The 16523-nt window shown below is 43.8% G+C and overlaps 1 protein-coding gene across 1 annotated transcript in view; it reads right to left on the bottom strand.

Moving 5' to 3' along the window:
- LOC124287362 (tetratricopeptide repeat protein 8-like) overlaps positions 1–16344 on the bottom strand; it is a 74820-nt gene extending 58476 nt beyond the window's left edge. Inside the window, exons 1-7 of the mRNA XM_046723869.1 lie at positions 16189–16344; positions 15239–15426; positions 13417–13576; positions 12712–12846; positions 11380–11465; positions 5221–5419; positions 4143–4282 (exon numbers count right to left, since the gene is read on the bottom strand). Coding sequence (XP_046579825.1) covers positions 4143–4282; positions 5221–5419; positions 11380–11465; positions 12712–12846; positions 13417–13576; positions 15239–15426; positions 16189–16290 — 1010 coding nt within the window. The 5' untranslated portion in view covers positions 16291–16344. The remainder of the gene's footprint in view (positions 1–4142; positions 4283–5220; positions 5420–11379; positions 11466–12711; positions 12847–13416; positions 13577–15238; positions 15427–16188) is intronic.
- Between the last annotated feature and the right edge of the window lie 179 nt (positions 16345–16523).

Below are 16523 nucleotides of genomic sequence, written 5' to 3'. Positions count from 1 at the left end.
ATCTTTTCTACAGTACTTTAATTACATCTGTGATTAATGGCAACCATATGGGGCAATATGAACGTCGATTTTCTACTACCAACTAGAACAGTAAATCCAGATAAAGCTGACTAGTCAAGCGACATTCCACAGATGCATTGAACGGTGCTGTATCGCTGTTTAATTGTGAGTTAAGCTGAGACATTTATTCCATCAAAACAATAATAACAGTAATGTTTCCACTAGTGATGTAAGCCAACTGAAGCAACTGCAAACAAAGAAATGGGTGCTACAGAGTAGTTAAGTGTAGAAGATTGTACAAGGCGATGACAACTCATATGCATTGTGATGTCGGTTACTACGGGTACGTTTCATTACGAGGGGGCAGACGAGAATGGCGTAGTGACGTCAATACAGTGTGACGTCATGCAAAAAGTGTACTTTATCACCTGATACAATTATCACAATTATACAAGTCTCGGTGTTCAGTTGTGCAAGTGAAATTGGAACAGTAACTGGAACTGAACGATGTCCAAATATGTTCATAATAATCTTAAAAGATGACCTTGACCTCTGATAAACTACTGATTTTATCTGGAAGGATTTGTGAAGATACATGCAAAAAAGTGTGTTATGGTTTTAGAAGTAACCATGCCCAAAAAGCATTCACAGACCTTGAACTTATGACGTTTTGATGACATGTGCAAATTCACCCGAGGGCACTTTTATGAAATCTATTGAAGAATTAAAACCTAGTGTCGATTATTTCTAGTGTGGCAGGCCTAAGAAAAATTACTTCCAGAGCCCAAATTCCAACAAATACTCATATTCTTTGTGTTTCACCTGGTTGCTAAATATATAGGTACCCCTGAACTGGTTCATACTGAAGTATACACAGCTATTATATGCATGTTAGGAAGTAAGAAAGTTAGTTGATTTTGAGACTGTCAACAGCCAAATGTCATGTTCTCCAGTCCCAGAGATATTACCACACTTGCTTCAATAAACCCAGTAACCATTTAAACCAAAATCAGTATTTGAAATTCCTAATCTTCCTGCTTCAATTGAGGTAGAAATGTTAAAAAATGGTGTATGCACTTTGCACATACCAACTTTGCATAAACTCAGAGGATACCGGTACTTGAATGTGCCTTCAAAACAAAAGTTTTCTTATTTTTACTTGTCATTGGGTATATGCACAAATATATATTATATTTTTTTCAAAAGAAACATGTGCAAGTGTTTGGTGGATCTTGTAATAAGAGGGCTTCTATAAAGAAGACATTTTACTTGGTTTAAATGTCAGAATGTCTACAATGCAACCTTGCTGAGTGAGCAACCAAGACGTTCTCCAGTCCCCATTGCTATATTACAAGTAAGGTCAGCACAGGGGTGACAGTAAACCTGGTCATCAATATGTGTTGCCCTTTTAAATACGTGCATACAAAACACAAACAAATACAAACCTCTTTACAGCAAAAAATGATTAAAGTATGTGAACACAACAGACATTACGATTGATGACCAAAGCAAGTCTGTGAACTAATAAAAAGGTGATTTTAATTTTCATTCTACCAATGCTCGAATTTGATTGGTCAATCCATAAAATCAGACGGTATCAATTTGGATTGAAAATGCGTCTGATTTCACGGCGCTTCACTGCGCACGTATACAACACTGCTGCACTACTTCAGCTTGGCCACCAACATGACTAATATCAACACAACAGACGTGATGGAAATGCTGATGAAACATTTATTAAAACTCGAAAAAATACAATTATACGATTTCTCCTCCACAATTATTAGGGAACCTCACTATCATAATTATAAGCTTCTATTATAAAAATATTCAGACTCAATATTACAATACACAGCCCCAAACATAAACAAACAATATCTAACATATAAATCAGAAAACCTTGTAAAAATACATCCCTATCTATCCCTATTTGTGCAGCAAAATGTTCGTAAACATTTACCTACCTGGTAAATGGTATATTTAATTCCGTTTAGAATGGGAAATTCGCAAGATAACAGTCAGGCGAAATACAAAATTTGCCACTCATACTCCAATGCATCGTTCAAAATGTCAAACATTGAACCATGAGAATTCCGCTCTCTGCCACCTTCCCGTAAGACTGTTCGTACACTTTGCGCTTGGCCACAATCCAGTCCCAAATGATGAGAACAATGTTCCAAGGAATCCCAAGTTAGTCGCATGTACACAAAGCAGCACTGTCAGTGTCACTCTTTCGACGCATGTCGGGGTGGAGGCACCTTAATCATGATCGACAATAGCCGGTCATAAAAATCAACAGTCTTTGATGAGTTAATTACATGTCATAGGTCGATCAGAAAAGGATCTATTCTTTGATTCTGCAGGGTTCAGGTTCGACAGTCAGTCAAGTATTTTCCACTGTCACTTCGAGTTTCAACCTTTCGCAAAATGTAAACACTGGCTCGTCAACCATTTCTAACTGTTGCGTAACCGTCTACTTCCAAGAAAATAAGTAGGTCAGACGATTCCATTATAGTGTGGCCAGGGGGGGTACAGTAACAGGGCACACAAAACAATAGGCTGGTTTCGATCACGTGGAGTTATGATTATAAAAACCAAGCTCTTAGGTGTTACATTACTGCATTGAACGAGCAGTAGTTTGTTTTCTTCGGACAGAATATTATTTATGTTGCAATGTTAAAAAAAATACGAACGGAACCTACCACTCCATTCACAGACGAGTTTAATTCGCCTCTCATCCCATGCCGGATTTCGCAGTGTCTTCCGCAGGACGAGGAAGTTTGATGTTAACTCGGTTATGGTAGAATGGAGATAAACATACTGTGTTTGGAAATTAGATGAATGTTAGACCGAATTGATAGTCTCTAAATTAATCATTTGAAAGCTCAAATGACGAAATACATTAAAATGGTTCCGTTTTGACATTCAGGTGTTTTATAGTTGGTGTTAGAATTAAATATTTTAGCATCGTGATGCATATTGTATCGTCACCCTTATATCGGGAGCTTCAGTGCACGATACTTTGGCAATATATCGTCATGACTACAATTTTAGCATCATGATGTATCGTATCGCAGGTTGTATGCCAATACCAGCACTATGGATGAGTCCAGTAAACTGAAGGCCTGCAGTCACTGACTGAGTGGGAACAACAGTATACCTACTACCCTTCTAGCACCAACTAGTTATGTTTTGTGTGGTCAGGTGAACAAACCCAATGAAAGATGTGCAGGTTCTTGAACCACTTTCAAAGAAGTTTCATTTGGAAAGTTATAAAATCCAAACAAATTCCATTAATAACACAGCAGTTCATGCTGTAGATGCAATGGCATTCAGAAATGATGGGAGAGAGTATATCCATATCAAAATATACTGCAGCCATTTTTGGCAGTGGTGGTGTGTGGTCCTGTGCGTAGAGCTCAGGCCAAGAATCAGTTAAGTTAAATTGAAGTTAAGCAACGTCGAGCTCAGAGAGTCCTTGGATGGGTGACCGTGTTTGGCAGCTTGACTCCTGAGAGTCTCTAGGACTTCAGTCCTGCCCCACGGCGAAGCTCATGTGATACATGTGGTCTAACCTTAGGCAAGTGAGTTTGTTCAAACTTGCCTCGGTTCACCCAGCAGAAAATGGGTACCCAGTTGGATAAAGTCATGTGACTTTAACCTACTTACGCCTCACAGGCAGCTTGGGTTATCCGGGGTAATAATAATCAGATTCTGATTACAGCGTCCAGTGAGCAACTAGTCAGATGGAAACTAGGCGCTATATGAAGGAATTATTATAGTTAAGTGCCCATTTGTATGTCATGAATGGCATTTGGAACTGGTAAGGAGAGAAAATGGAGAGAACTTATGGATGTCAATTCCTGTAATATGGAATGAATGATGGAGTAACAATATACTTGAAACGATGTGCCCCTTATAACACAGTACAGGAGTTGACATACATATATTATCTCCCTTTGTGCTAATTTTTCTTTAATTTCTTGATGTAGAAATCCGATAAACTAGGCTAAAACTAAAATGTTGATTGGCTCATTGGCCTCCTGTGTACATGTCCTCAAACTGGCACACACAGAGGAATCATATAAATACATAAGATCTGATTTCAATTGGTTTCCATACATGACACTTGTGCGACATACCTGTAGAACTTGAGTGCCACCTCTGGCTGGTCTGTGTAGAAGTGATTTGTTCCTATACAGGCAACAGCTTCAACATGCATGTTGTCAAAGTGTAATACCTCCTTGTAGAACTTTACAGCATTGTCCATTTCATTCAAACCCTGAAATCATAAAAAGTACATAATTTACATCTTTTGAAATAAAATGAAAGTGATTTGCATTTTAACTCGCCGTTAGCAACTCTTAATAAAAAGTGAATTTTTACTCTGAATGCAGACAAACATCCATAATTAATAAAAATAATATTTAATATTTAAACTTAAAACAGTCACATAATGATATCTGTGGTGATAGATAACAGTAAGACAGAAAAAGTTGTCTCCCCTTAAAATCCCTGCACTTCAAATATCTTCTTTTTCAAGGTATCTATTTCATGACTTAAAACAAAAAGAAACTTATTAATTTAGCCTCACAACTTTCAGATGATCCATTTCAATTTTTCAACACAATTCATTCTATTTTTCACCATCTGGATAACAATATCTCTTTGTTAAAGTTAAATCTAACTGATCCAAGACCTCTTTTATTCCATGCATCAGCATATCAGATTTACATAAATGTTAAATGTCCATGATGACTGAGACCTCGAGTTTCAGTAACAAAAATACGACCATATACAAAAAAATAAATGACTATTCCCAAATCTATTTGTTTGAAAGATTGAAAATCTAGAACTTAACATATCATGGCATAAAATGAGAATAAACCCTGGGTGGTATTTTTTGTATCAAATATATGGCCACTCAATAAATGTTTAGCATTTTGAGGCCTGCTGAGTGTTGATATATTTGATGTCCAAAGACACAAGGATATGATTCTATATATCATCAAAAACCAATCTTCTATATTTTGCAGCTTAGAATAAGCAGTGTTTTCAATGCAGGAAGTACTGCCTATTATCTACAGTAGAGATTAGAGATATCATTTAATTATTGATATCTGTATCTCACCCATGTGATATTCCCTGTGGAAGCCAGTTTGGGATGATAATAAAACAATCACAACTGAAAGAACGGATGTAAGAAGTTCCATGGCTCACTTCATAAATCCTGGCAATGCCGGTGAGGAGACTGGTCTCTCCCGGAAACTTTTCCAGTGCCGACTTGTATGTATCCACTGCAGTGAGGGGCTGGTCCAGCCTAATGTATACCTTACTCAGGTATAAGAAGCTGTCAACCATCTCGTCCTGCTTCAAGGCTGATTTCAGCTGCTTCTCTGCATCTCGATACATTCCCAGCCTGTCATAAGGAAGTCTGTGTGATGCATTGATATCTAAACTTTGGTTATACAGTACATGATGAACACCCCTCACCTACATGAGTGGTAGTGCCTGGCCAGGTCATAACACTGCCCCACCCTTCCACATGTACTAGTCCCTGTGTCTACCCATGTGTAGTAGTACCTGGCCAGGTGAAAACCCTGCCCCACCCTTCCACATGTACTAGTCCCTGTGTCAACCCATGTGTAGTAGTACCTGGCCAGGTGAAAACCCTGCCCCACCCTTCCACATGTACTAGTCCCTGTGTCTACCCATGTGTAGTAGTACCTGGCCAGGTGAAAACCCTGCCCCACCCTTCCACTTGTACTAGTCCCTGTGTCACCCCATGTGTAGTAGTACCTTGCCAGGTGAAAACCCTGCCCCACCCTTCCACATGTACTAGTCCCTGTGTCATCCCATGTGTAGTAGTACCTTGCCAGGTGAAAACCCTGCCCCACCCTTCCACATGTACTAGTCCCTGTGTCACCCCATGTGTAGTAGTACCTGGCCAGGTGAAAACCCTGCCCCACCCTTCCACATGTACTAGTCCCTGTGTCATCCCATGTGTAGTAGTGCCTTGCTAGGTGAAAACCCTGCCCCACCCTTCCACATGTACTAGTCCCTGTGTCAACCCATGTGTAGTAGTACCTGGCCAGGTCATAACCCTGCCCCACCCTTCCACATGTACTAGTCCCTGTGTCACCCCATGTGTAGTAGTACCTGGCCAGGTGAAAACCCTGCCCCACCATTCCACATGTACTAGTCCCTGTGTCAACCCATGTGTAGTAGTACCTGGCCAGGTGAAAACCCTGCCCCACCCTTCCACATGTACTAGTCCCTGTGTCATCCCATGTGTAGTAGTACCTGGCCAGGTGAAAACCCTGCCCCACCCTTCCACATGTACTAGTCCCTGTGTCAACCCATGTGTAGTAGTACCTGGCCAGGTGAAAACCCTGCCCCACCCTTCCACATGTACTAGTCCCTGTGTCATCCCTTGTGTAGTAGTACCTGGCCAGGTGAAAACCCTGCCCCACCCTTCCACATGTACTAGTCCCTGTGTCATCCCATGTGTAGTAGTACCTGGCCAGGTGAAAACCCTGCCCCACCCTTCCACATCTACTAGTCCCTGTGTCAACCCATGTGTAGCAGTACCTGGCCAGGTCATAACACTGCCCCACCCTTCCACATGTACTAGTCCCTGTGTCACCCCATGTGTAGTAGTACCTGGCCAGGTGAAAACCCTGCCCCACCCTTCCACATGTACTAGTCCCTGTGTCATCCCATGTGTAGTAATACCTTGCCAGGTGAAAACCCTGCCCCACCCTTCCACATGTACTAGTCCCTGTGTCTACCCATGTGTAGTAATACCTGGCCAGGTGAAAACCCTGCCCCACCCTTCCACATGTACTAGTCCCTGTGTCAACCCATGTGTAGTAATACCTGGCCAGGTGAAAACCCTGCCCCACCCTTCCACTTGTACTAGTCCCTGTGTCAACCCATGTGTAGTAGTACCTTGCCAGGTGAAAACCCTGCCCCACCCTTCCACATGTACTAGTCCCTGTGTCAACCCATGTGTAGTAGTACCTGGCCAGGTGAAAACCCTGCCCCACCCTTCCACATGTACTAGTCCCTGTGTCACCCCATGTGTAGTAGTACCTGGCCAGGTGAAAACCCTGCCCCACCCTTCCACTTGTACTAGTCCCTGTGTCAACCCATGTGTAGTAGTACCTTGCCAGGTGAAAACCCTGCCCCACCCTTCCACTTGTACTAGTCCCTGTGTCAACCCATGTGTAGTAGTACCTTGCCAGGTGAAAACCCTGCCCCACCCTTCCACTTGTACTAGTCCCTGTGTCAACCCATGAGTAGTAGTACCTGGCCAGGTGAAAACCCTGCCCCACCCTTCCACATGTACTAGTCCCTGTGTCAACCCATGTGTAGTAGTACCTTGCCAGGTGAAAACCCTGCCCCACCCTTCCACTTGTACTAGTCCCTGTGTCAACCCATGTGTAGTAGTACCTGGCCAGGTGAAAACCCTGCCCGACCCTTCCACATGTACTAGTCCCTGTGTCATCCCATGTGTAGTAGTACCTGGCCAGGTGAAAACCCTGCCCCACCCTTCCACATGTACTAGTCCCTGTGTCAACCCATGTGTAGTAGTACCTTGCCAGGTGAAAACTCTGCCCCACCCTTCCACTTGTACTAGTCCCTGTGTCAACCCATGTGTAGTAGTACCTGGCCAGGTGAAAACCCTGCCCCACCCTTCCACATGTACTAGTCCCTGTGTCATCCCATGTGTAGTAGTACCTGGCCAGGTGAAAACCCTGCCCCACCCTTCCACATGTACTAGTCCCTGTGTCATCCCATGTGTGTAGTAGTACCTTGCCAGGTGAAAACTCTGCCCCACCCTTCCACTTGTACTAGTCCCTGTGTCAACCCATGTGTGGTAGTACCTGGCCAGGTGAAAACCCTGCCCCACCCTTCCACATGTACTAGTCCCTGTGTCATCCCATGTGTAGTAGTACCTGGCCAGGTGAAAACCCTGCCCCACCCTTCCACATGTACTAGTCCCTGTGTCAACCCATGTGTAGTACCTGGCCAGGTGAAAACTCTGCCCCACCCTTCCACTTGTACTAGTCCCTGTGTCAACCCATGTGTAGGTAGTAGTACCTGGCCAGGTGAAAACCCTGCCCCACCCTTCCACATGTACTAGTCCCTGTGTCATCCCATGTGTAGTAGTGCCAGGCCAGGTGAAAACCCTGCCCCACCCTTCCACATGTACTGGTCCCTGTGTCAACCCATGTGTAGTAGTGCCTTGCCAGGTGAAAACTCTGCCCCACCCTTCCACTTGTACTAGTCCTGTGTCAACCCATGTGGTTGTGCCTGGCCAGGTGAAAACCCTGCCCCACCCTTCCCACATGTACTAGTCCTGTGTCAACCCATGTGTAGTAGTACCTGGCCAGGTGAAAACCCTGCCCCACCCTTCCACATGTACTGGTCCCTGTGTCACCCCATGTGTAGTAGTACCTGGCCAGGGTGAAAACCCTGCCCCACCCTTCCACACCGTACTAGTCCCTGTGTCAACCCATGTAGTGTAGTACCTGGCCAGGTGAAAACCCTGCCCCACCCTTCCACATGTACTAGTCCCTGTGTCAACCCATGTGTAGTAGTACCTGGCCAGGTGAAAACTCTGCCCCACCCTTCCACATGTACTAGTCCCTGTGTCACCCCATGTGTAGTAGTACCTGGCCAGGTGAAAACCCTGCCCCACCCTTCCACTTGTACTAGTCCCTGTGTCAACCCATGTGTAGTAGTACCTTGCCAGGTGAAAACCCTGCCCCACCCTTCCACATGTACTAGTCCCTGTGTCAACCCATGTGTAGTAGTACCTGGCCAGGTGAAAACCCTGCCCAACCCTTCCACTTGTACTAGTCCCTGTGTCAACCCATGTGTAGTAGTACCTGGCCAGGTGAAAACCCTGCCCGACCCTTCCACATGTACTAGTCCCTGTGTCACCCCATGTGTAGTAGTACCTGGCCAGGTGAAAACCCTGCCCTAACCCTTCCACATGTACTAGTCCCTGTGTCACCCCATGTGTAGTAGTACCTGGCCAGGTGAAAACCCTGCCCCACCCTTCCACATGTACTAGTCCCTGTGTCAACCCATGTGTAGTAGTACCTTGCCAGGTGAAAACTCTGCCCCACCCTTCCACTTGTACTAGTCCCTGTGTCAACCCATGTGTAGTAGTACCTGGCCAGGTGAAAACCCTGCCCCACCCTTCCACATGTACTAGTCCCTGTGTCATCCCATGTGTAGTAGTACCTGGCCAGGTGAAAACCCTGCCCACCCTTCCACATGTACTAGTCCCTGTGTCATCCCATGTGTAGTAGTACCTTGCCAGGTGAAAACTCTGCCCCACCCTTCCACTTGTACTAGTCCCTGTGTCAACCCATGTGTAGTAGTACCTGGCCAGGTGAAAACCCTGCCCCACCCTTCCACATGTACTAGTCCCTGTGTCATCCCATGTGTAGTAGTACCTGGCCAGGTGAAAACCCTGCCCCACCCTTCCACATGTACTAGTCCCTGTGTCAACCCATGTGTAGTAGTACCTGGCCAGGTGAAAACTCTGCCCCACCCTTCCACATGTACTAGTCCCTGTGTCAACCCATGTGTAGTAGTACCTGGCCAGGTGAAAACCCTGCCCCACCCTTCCACATGTACTAGTCCCTGTGTCATCCCATGTGTAGTAGTACCTGGCCAGGTGAAAACCCTGCCCCACCCTTCCACATGTACTGGTCCCTGTGTCAACCCATGTGTAGTAGTACCTTGCCAGGTGAAAACTCTGCCCCACCCTTCCACTTGTACTAGTCCCTGTGTCAACCCATGTGTAGTTGTACCTGGCCAGGTGAAAACCCTGCCCCACCCTTCCACATGTACTAGTCCCTGTGTCAACCCATGTGTAGTAGTACCTGGCCAGGTGAAAACCCTGCCCCACCCTTCCACATGTACTGGTCCCTGTGTCACCCCATGTGTGTAGTAGTACCTGGCCAGGTGAAAACCCTGCCCCCACCCTTCCACACGTGCTAGTCCCTGTGTCAACCCATGTGTAGTAGTACCTGGCCAGGTGAAAACCCTGCCCCACCCTTCCACATGTACTAGTCCCTGTGTCAACCCATGTGTAGTAGTACCTGGCCAGGTGAAAACTCTGCCCCACCCTTCCACATGTACTAGTCCCTGTGTCAACCCATGTGTAGTAGTACCTGGCCAGGTGAAAACCCTGCCCCACCCTTCCACATGTACTAGTCCCTGTGTCAACCCATGTGTAGTAGTACCTGGCCAGGTGAAAACCCTGCCCCACCCTTCCACATGTACTAGTCCCTGTGTCAACCCATGTGTAGTAGTGCCTTGCTAGATGAAAACCCTACCCCACCCACCACTTGGAGTAGAACCTGACAAGATGGATACCCTAACCCCAACCATCACTTGGAGTAGAACCTGACAAGATTGACACCCTAACCCCAACCATCACTTGGAGTAGAACCTGACAAGATTGACACCCTGACCCCAACCATCACTTGGAGGAGAACCTGACAAGATTGACACCCTGCCCCACCCACCACTTGGAGGACAACCAGACAAAATTGACACCCTGACCCCAACCATCACTTGGAGTAGAACCTGACAAGATGGACACCCTGTCCCCACCCACCACTTGGGAGTAGAACCTGACAAGATTGACACCCTGACCCCAACCATCACTTGGAGTAGAACCTGACAAGATTGACACCCTGACCCCAACCATCACTTGGAGTAGAACCTGACAAGATGGACACCCTGACCCCAACCACCACTTGGAGTAGAACCTGACAAGATGGACACCCTGACCCCAACCATCACTTGGAGTAGAACCTGACAAGATGGACACCCTGACCCCAACCATCACTTGGAGTAGAACCAGACAAGATGGACACCCTGACCCCAACCATCACTTGGAGTAGAACCTGACAAGATGGACACCCTGACCCCAACCATCACTTGGAGTAGAACCTGACAAGATGGACACCCTGACCCCAACCATCACTTGGAGTAGAACCTGACAAGATTGACACCCTGCCCCACCCATCACTTGGAGTAGAACCTGACAAGATTGACACCCTGACCCCAACCATCACTTGGAGTAGAACCTGACAAGATTGACACCCTGCCCCACCCATCACTTGGAGTAGAACCTGACAAGATTGACACCCTGCCCCACCCATCACTTGGAGTAGAACCTGACAAGATTGACACCCTGACCCCAACCATCACTTGGAGTAGAACCTGACAAGATTGACACCCTGCCCCACCCATCACTTGGAGTAGAACCTGACAAGATTGACACCCTGCCCCACCCACCACTTGGAGTAGTGCCCGGCCAGATGGACATCCAGCCTCAACCCTCACCTGTAGTAGCACTTGGCTAGCTGGACCTTCCACCACCAGTCCTTGTACTGACAGGATTCTGTAGCTAGAGCAGCCAGCTCCAGGGCCTGAAACACAGGGACACATGTGTAAGTAAACTAAACAACACTTTGACACATGTGTAAGTAAACTAAACAACACTTTGACACATGTGTAGTTGAACTGAACAACAATGGGGCATATGTGTAGTTGAACTAACCAACACTGGGGCATATGTGTAGATGAACTAAACAACAATGGGGCACATGTGTAGATGAACTAAACAACACTGGGGCATATGTGTAGATGAACTAAACAACACTTTGACACATGTGTAGTTGAACTGAACAATGGGGCATATGTGTAGATGAACTAACCAACACTGGGGCACATGTGAAGATGAACTAACCAACACTGGGGCACATGTGAAGATGAACTAACCAACACTGGGGCACACGCGTAGATGAACTAAACAACAATGGGGCACATGTGAAGATGAACTAAACAACACTGAGGCAGATGTGAAGATGAACTAAACAACACTGGGGCACATGTGTAGATGAACTAAACAACACTGGGGCATATGTGTAGATGAACTAAACAACAATGGGGCATATGTGTAGATGAACTAAACAACACTGGGGCACATGTGTAGATGAATTAACCAACACTGGGGCACACGCGTAGATGAACTAAACAACAATGGGGCACATGTGAAGATGAACTAAACAACACTGGGGCACATGTGTAGATGAACTAAACAACACTGGGGCACATGTGTAGATGAACTAAACAACACTGGGGCACATGTGAAGATGAACTAAACAACACTGGGGCACATGTGTAGATGAACTAAACAACACTGGGGCACATGTGTAGATGAACTAACCAACACTTGGGCACACGCGTAGATGAACTAAACAATGGGGCACATGTGAAGATGAACTAAACAACACTGAGGCACATGTGAAGATGAACTAAACAACACTGGAGCACATGTGTAGATGAACTAAACAACAATGGGGCACATGTGTACGTGTAAGAATGCTCAACATCATTGGGGACATATGTGTACATGTAAGAAAGCTCATGTTTATGAGTTTGAAAACTCAGCAATTGAAAGTATTGACACTCGGCATGCAATGACATCATACACTGCCACATAATACTTGGGTGCAAGGGCATATGAATGTAGCCATTAATGTTCAATGGAGATAAATTTTTATGATAGGCTCAGGGTACAGGGGTTAATTTTTATGCCTGCACCCTCGAGCAGGAGGACCTAGGATGTAATGACTTCCTAGATTGTATGTTGTATTTCTACCAGGTACTCACATTTCTCACATCGTTTTCATGATGGAAAATATATTCAAAGAGAGCCTTCGCCAAGTTTTGTCTTGAGGCATATTTGTTAAAGTTGAGTCGAGCCAGGTTGATGAACGGACCATCAGCATTGGACAACATGGATGCCTGGAGGTGTGAGAAGATGTAGCGGACATGTGTACTCACAGTGACACTTTCTAGATCAAATACATATTCTTAATATCTATTCCGTGAGAAGAAAAGTTGTATATCCTGAGCCTTGACATTGAATTCTGCTGCAAATAGCACCTTATAAGTTTCAAAAACCAAAACTGTTGGCATCTTTTATTGAGACAGCACATAAACATTTCCTTCCTGTATTACTGTATGATTTTACATTACAGCATATATGCATCTAAATGACATTAACAATCAACCCTGAGAAAATCTACATGAAATGAGCTCACATTGAAAAGTTTATCCTCTTTCAACCCTTTTAATTCTACAGTTTTTTCCATATTGTACTCCATCAAGAACTACTTTTACACAACAGGTGATCCTGACCATCAAGCCTAAGGCTATGTTTACTCTTATGACAAGTATGGTGTCCTGAAAGACTGTTTGGAACAAATATCACCATGAATGAATACTTCATGAGAATATTAATAATGTTTTTGAGAACGTAAACTTCATACAACCAAAGGAAGATAACTCTTCATGAATCTATGGACTACTCACTGTTCCCAGTCTGACATATCTTCCCGAAGCACTAGTGACAGGTCTGGCTGTGTGAGCCGTACGAGGGGTTCGAATGGCCTGTTCCATGGTGCCAGGGCGACCCGATTGGGTACCAGGGCGGACAAATCCACTCAAAGGACGACCAGATTGACTCGTAGGCCTGTAAAGAGGAAAACATGATTGACAATAAAATTAACATCTACACAGGGTACAGTATCAGTAAAGGGAATATGACAAACATCTTACCTGTCAGCAAAGGGGAGCTCAATGGTCATCACCGTATTTGAAATTAAGAGAGATCTTTGCCATGATTGATGAAATAAGGGGTCATTCTATTTAGATAATACACCACAAAAAGCACAAGGAATCCAGGATTCTCACATAAAACATTTAATTCATATACTAGTACAGTGGACTCTGGCAATACCGGCCTCTGTAAACACCGGCACTCTGTCTACATCGGCACAAAGTTTCAGTCCCGGCAGAAATGCACGTAATTATCATTTAGAAACCTCTGTAAACATCGGCATCTGTCTATTCAGGATATCGGCATTGTTTTTCAGTCCCAACGAACAAGTTGTTATGAAAACGATTCTGTAAAATCGGGCACATAAAAAACGGCGTAACCCTTTGATTCAATTAGGTCCAAATGATGTAATAACACAATTCGCTGTGACTCCCGAGATTATTCAGAAACGGGAAGTGTTAATCAGTATCTTGTTAATCAGTGAGTGGTACGTACCACTTACATAGAGTAATTAATACATGTAGTGGGCAGTTTGACTGTAAAAAGAAGCAAGTGTTTACATGTTGTTGATTCGAGGGTATTGACTCCCGAGATTATTCAGAAACGGGAAGTGTCTTGTGTCAATCAGTGTCTTGTTAATTAGTGAGTGTCACTTACATTATTTGACAAGATCAACACCATGACACATGAATGGTTTATGGCAGCTCGAAGTAAAAGCCTGCCGATTTCAGGCCCTATAAAAAAATCAGTGACTTTTTCACAAAGTAAACAAAACATATCTTGTTTTATTTGAATGAATAAACATGATGTGCATTCAGACACTGCCTTGTTTCTTATTCAGACATGTTGTTAATGCTAAAGTGACAGTACGACCATGAACTTCCCGTGTGCACAAGCATCATAAGCGAACTTGCAACCTGCCTAAACCGGCACTCTGTCAACACCGGCATTTTTATTTGGTCCCGAGTGATGCCGGTATTGACAGAGTACACTGTATATATAATCAGGGACTCTTCTAGTCTATGGACACTATTTTTCTTGAGTGATATATATTCTGCTTATACTGGCACACTTTCTTCTGTCAACAAATATAGATCTCTAAGTGACTTGTCGTGCATTATGGAGTTGGGCTAGTAAGATTAAGAAGGGTATGAAAAAATGATATGGAAAGGAGTTGGGGGTGGGGACACTCAAAAATTCCTCACAAATGTCAACAGAGGGAGAAGGAGATGAGAAATATTTCAGTTACACAAGCTGGATTCCATATTGGTGGTAAATATGCACAGTGTTGGTGAAAGACTTATGCATTAAAAACTTTTACCTGACATCAGGATTCATGATACTTCTACCCATGTTACAAACCATGTTTTCATTCTGTATAAAACAATTTAACAGTAACATTTTCAGAGTTTCGCAATAACCTGATAACCACTTGAGCTGGTGTAACCTTGCTGATTTTAGTGATTATCACAAAAGAAAGTATTAAATCTGATTGCAAACTGTAAGACCAAACCAATATTAAAGGGTCATTTTTTATACAAGTCTGTTAAATTATCCTTTTTGTCCTACACACACCTGACACCCTGACTTGGTGCTCCCTGGCCAGTCCCTGGTTTGACTCCACGTAGTGATGTCCCTGGTCGTGTGACACTTGCTATAACATTGTCATCCATCAACATCTCTGCAATTCCCTCTTCATCCACATCCACCTCGTCTACATACACCTGACCTGTCAGTGCCCGTGTCTTCAATGTCCATGATGCCTGTGATTCATGATAGGACAAGTCTGGTAATCATTTTACTACAAAATACATTGATCGCTATGAGGAAAGATATCTTGATTAACATATCAGAAATGGGACTGACACATCCTATTTCTCAATGTCAATAATTTGTTTGGGTAGGGAATACTCCGTTTAGTTGTCTCCAAAGATGATGCTTATTTCCAAGAATAATAACACAAAAAAAACAACATTTGTAGCTGTGGACTGAAGTCAGTATAATCTGACTAGATCATATAGATAAAATGCATACACAGCGAAAGTGTATGAAACCGCATGTGTTTCTACGAAGGGTGACTGATGGCAGAGACAGTTAAATAGAACAATTTCAAAATGTGTTTCTACCAACCTCTGTGGGAAAAATGACAGGTATGTGTATCATTAGCAAATATATTAGGGAATGTAGAAATGTCAACTTTTCAATCACAAACCCACACAAATAGGTTCTTACAATTTCAAGAAAATTTGATATTGCGTACTGCAATGAAAACAAAATATCATTCATTGTTAAGTTATTGGCGTAATATGTTGATTTGTCGACTACTGTAAGATTGAAAGGAGGAACAAACAAGTAAGAGTATATCTTGCATACAGTGACGTTAGATTTGATATTTGTTATCACTTATCGGGTTGTCAGTGTAAACAAAAGTGTTACTGCCTCTGACAGGTCGTCAGAAAGATATTTCCATCGATGTTTTTCACTAAAATCGAAGCACGAGAAAACTGTGTAAACTATCTAATTACCTGATCATAAGGATTCTTCTCAAGGAGTTGCGTACAAATATCAACACATTTCTGGTACTTTCTTCGCCTAAAATAGCTGTATGCGAGAAATAGTGGATCCATGTTTTGTTTTCATCAACAAACTATTTTCCTAATTGTCTCCCCTTTTGGCTATGCTGGACCAACCAAATTGCTTTTAACAAATGGACCAACCAAATTTCTTAACACATGAGAAAGTGTATTTTGTCGCTCTGTAACATCCCTAGACAAAACATTCCCAAATGACAAATCAAGGAATACGAGACCATTAAAGAGAACAAGGATTCGATCCTCACCGTAATTTCAACTTCAGACCG

Source organism: Haliotis rubra, unplaced genomic scaffold (assembly GCF_003918875.1).
Source record: "Haliotis rubra isolate DU_JTF1 unplaced genomic scaffold, ASM391887v1 Scf40, whole genome shotgun sequence".
Classification (NCBI taxonomy): Eukaryota; Metazoa; Mollusca; class Gastropoda; order Lepetellida; family Haliotidae; genus Haliotis; species Haliotis rubra.
This window is presented reverse-complemented; position numbering and strand designations above follow the sequence as displayed.